This window comes from Arachis ipaensis, chromosome B02 (assembly GCF_000816755.2).
Source record: "Arachis ipaensis cultivar K30076 chromosome B02, Araip1.1, whole genome shotgun sequence".
In the NCBI taxonomy this organism is placed as follows: Eukaryota; Viridiplantae; Streptophyta; class Magnoliopsida; order Fabales; family Fabaceae; genus Arachis; species Arachis ipaensis.
In genome coordinates this window covers 96,981,999-96,986,380 of record NC_029786.2, presented here as the reverse complement: position 1 = coordinate 96,986,380, position 4,382 = coordinate 96,981,999, and the positions used below count along the sequence as shown (strand labels likewise).

Genomic DNA, 4,382 nt, shown 5'->3' with positions numbered 1-4,382 from the left:
TGATGAAGTCTCCTATTCTATTAGTCGACAAAAAAATTCAGTTGCTATTATGGCAAAAAATTGACAATTAGGTAATATGTTTCAAAGGTGACAATTTGACCCAAAAAAAAAAAAAGGAAACTAAAAATTATTAATCAATTGTCAACGAAATTATATATATACATGTCAACCTAGCAGAGCTGACCAAAATAATCTATGTGATAGAAGTTAGAGAACTATATAGTTGACTTTAGAATAGTAGTTCCACAACAACTTGCATTTTATTTTGACATGTAGCCCCCCAAAACTTGGATCTCGCATGATAGCTCTGTTGAAATCATATCCCATGAGTGACACGATGATGATACAATATGATAACTCCCAATATGATATAACTTTCACGAGAATGGGGATTTCCAATGCTAGGTATTTCAAACAATGCTATCAAGAATTTATTTGTTTTTGACTATTAATTAATCATCAATATTTAAAAGTATAAAATAAAATATGTTATTAAATTATTAAACTAAAAAAATTAAGTTAATAATTAAATAATAACCAAAATAATAAATTCTGGTAAGTTTCTATTATTTTTCATTTAAAAAATCAAGCATCATTCCAAGTTTACCTTAGTAATATAGGTTAGCTACATACAACATCAAGCATAAATTTGTACAAATTACAACATAAATTTTTATCAATAATTATTATTAACGGTAAGCATCAATTCTCATCATTTTATAAGGTTTGTAAATGTGAATGTAAACGGCAATGCCGTCTCTTGCAGGAAAATCCAACCTGACAAGGAAGTTCTTTTGTTTGCGGTGGAGAGGGACAGAGTCAGCGCGGACATCAAAGCTCGATTGCTACTATGGACCAACACAAAAGTTCAACAAGCACTTGGCTGCGTTGCGTTTGGTTATTAGAACATAACACTTAGATAGAACAAACGCAGCCAATATGCACAATATTCTTTATTTTAGCATAATGTGAAAAAATAAATAAATATATGAATAAATGAAATAATAGTATATTTTGATTCAACTAAAAAGAACAGCTTTTCATCACCTTAGTAAAATGCCATATATGAATTAATTCATGTGAATCAGTTATGTATAATGAAGTGCACTACCAAGTACCAATATTCCCAAAAATTTTATTGATAAATAAATTAAACATAGCTCAATCTACTCTGATTCTGTAGAAGAGCAAGACAATGTTCTAAAAATAATAGAATAGAGCAAGAGCAGCACCTTATAATGACTAAATGTCACTTTTTTAGATTAATCCATCATCAATGAAACAAAATTTCAATAAAAGTCCATCGAATTCAACTACCATAACATAGAACAAATTAATTTCTCATTTGAAACACCACCAGATAAAAAGAATGGAGAAATTAAAATCAAATAAAATAAACTGCTCCATAAATTACATTTTACAAGGATGGCAAAAAATCAATTCTTTTTTAAGAGAAAAAAAAAAAAAAAACCAATGATAACAAGTTTTACATCATTTACAATTATAAAAAAATTCTAAGAAAAAATAGACAAAAGTTTACTGCGCTACTGAATTGGAAGTTGGAACCACCACAGTGGTTGCGGAAGACATGGTGGTTGTTGAAAACCCTTCTATCTCTACGCCATCTAACCCGGCCGCCCACCGGCGTAGGATTCTCAATAATGTTGCCGCCTTTCTCCTCCCCCGGACGCTTCCAACTGCCATTATCTCCCAAATTACTCTCTCTACCCCTGGAATGGCCGCCAACTCCCCCACCACTTCCGACCCCCCTTTCCGGCACATTGTCACCAATGTCGCCACGGCGCTTTCCCTTGCCCTCTCTGAACCTTCTCTTAACACTGCTCCCAGCCTCTTGATCCCATTGTATGCCGCTGCCACGGCCACCAACCCACCGCGCTTAATCACGGCCTCCAACACAGTTGCCGCCTCCTCCGGTACGGCCACCATCACCTCCACCGCCATCTCCACCGCGCCGCCCTCCACTAACTTTGCCACGCTTTCTCTATCCGCCGCCAAACTCAGAATTGCCGCCAATGCATCCCTCCTGGGTCCCTCGGGTCCACATCTTGCCAACTGGACCAATCCATTCACAACACGTGTCTTCCTTCCAAGTCTCTTTCTATAAGCTGGAACACCTGACAAACTGAACACCGTGGCCGCTGCATTTGCCTTAGCTTCCCACGTGGCACCCGAACGCAAAACCTCCGCAACTCCGTTAAGTGCGCCGTCAGTCTCCATTATCCTCGTTTTGTTCGCCTCCAATATTGAAAGGTTCAATATCGTAGTAACGGCGTTAACCTGCAGGCTTGGACTATGAACCCCAACGTCGAAGCTGAGATACCGAACCAAAAGCGGGATGGCTCCAGCTTCCGCGATGCAGGCTCGGCTATCCGAGTCTGTTTTGGCCAGAAAACGAAGCTCGTAAACGACGGCGTTTGAGTCCTCCATAGACTGAGAGTTAGTTATAGGGACCTTGAGTTTGTTGACCAGAAACAACGCCGTCATGCGCGTGGCTTCAAGCGCGGCCTTGTTTGTTACGCGGCTTATAGGCCTTCCGGTAACGGTTTCTGCATCGAAGGGAATCTTCTGCTCGCGGCACCACAATGCTATCATGTTTCTCAACGCGCGATTTGGTATGAGTTCTGTGTGGGCCAAGGTCTGACCCGTTTTTGGACACGTGTTGTGTCCAGAATCCATCCAGAGCTTGATCGATTCACGATCGTACGTCTGCCCTGTCGCCACGACGACGGGATCACGCATGAGCTCGAGGCTTATAGGACACCGGAAGTCCGCCGGAACAACTAACTCCGACGGCTGTTTCCGCCGTTGAACCTCCACTGAAGAAGACGCCGCGGCGGCGGTTGAAGCGCCGAAGAGGACGCACTTTGCGTAGCGAACGAGACCGATCAAGGCGACGATCTCAGACTTGGAATTCTCCTCGCTCCGATTCTGGATCTCCTCCTCCAAGCACTCAATCTCTGCCCTGCAGCTCGACGAATCGCGAATCTCCAACCTCTCGAAGATCGAAGCGAGTTTGCTCCGGTCAGGTACGATCTCGTTCTTGATACTCTCGAGCACCGAAACCACCTCGTTTCGGAGCTCTGTTTCTGAATCCTCTATCACCGGTTTCGATTGCAAGCAGTGTTTTCTGATTAGAACCACGAGCTCCTGAACGTCGTCGTTCAGGTCTAGGTCGTGTACCGGGAAGATGTCAAGGAGCGTGGAGAGTTCTCCGGTAAGTTTGTGGAAGTTGTCGGCGACGGTTTCGATTTGCATGAGGAAGAAGAACTTGCTTCCGTTGGAGCAATCTTCAATTAGGGTTTTGATTCGGTGCAGAACGATGTATGTCTCTTCCAGGCAGAGGAGAAACGATGACGAAGAAGAAGAAGAAGTGAGGCCAGAATCGGAATTTCGTATTAGGTCCTCGAATAGAACGGCGAGTAGCTTCGCCTTGCGAACGACAGCATTGGCGCTGCGTTTAAGCAGAAGCAGTGTCGTTGAACGGTTTATGGAACTTATTTGTGTCGTTAGATGGAGGAGGGAGTGGAGGAGGTTGATGTCGTTTAGCTTCGGCGAGATAAACGACCCTGCTGAGGGTCGTCGTTTTCTGGGAGGGAAAGTTTGCGGTGAAATAGCCATCACGTTCTTTACTTTTCTTTTTTGGTTGCAAAACGCAGAGTTTGGATGAAGTTCTTTAGAGTGAAGGAAGAAGAAGGAGGTGACTTTTCATTCGGAAGATGATTGGAATTAGTAACAAAAATAATAAACTTGGAAAACTAATATTATATCTTTATATATATGCAATGTGAATACTAATTCATATAGTATATGATATTGATATGAGATGATATGATATTATCCGTAACAACTTGGGTTTGTTTGTTTTTCTGTTTGTTTTTGTCTGCGTGTAAAACTCAACCTTTTGCAAAGACAATGAAAGATGGGTCAATAGCTATTCATTAATGCACATTTGTTGGTATTTGACTGCATTTGTTTCAATTTTGAATATTTTGCACTTTTTAAACAATTTTCTTTCTTGTCTTGATTTAATTTACATGGTAAATAATTAATCCATATTTGTCATTTAATCAAGATAAGCATTACCTAGTTGACAAACATTTAATTCTGTGGTCGAATTCATTGAAGATTTATGTATGTAAAACATGCCATTTGTTGAGGCCCTGCAAATGGTGGTGGGTAATGTGTTACCCAGCAACACTTTTTTATTTATTTTATTTTTTTTGTAATATTTTAGTTCCTAATTTGTTTAATGTTTAATATTGTTATTGTTAGCATTTTCTTGACTTTGTATGAACTGGTTGGCACTGGTTTGATCAAGTTGGGATGGCTACGAATTGGTAAGGGTTGTTGTGGACTTGGTT

At 40.6% G+C, this 4,382-nt stretch overlaps 1 protein-coding gene across 1 annotated transcript; it reads right to left on the bottom strand.

Annotated features, from left to right (window-relative positions):
- On the bottom strand, window positions 1,379-3,918 carry LOC107625863 (U-box domain-containing protein 16). The gene has a single exon (XM_016328595.2). It carries the CDS (start codon window positions 3,637-3,639, stop codon window positions 1,537-1,539), a length of 2,103 nt encoding a protein of 700 aa, XP_016184081.1. The 5' UTR covers window positions 3,640-3,918; the 3' UTR covers window positions 1,379-1,536.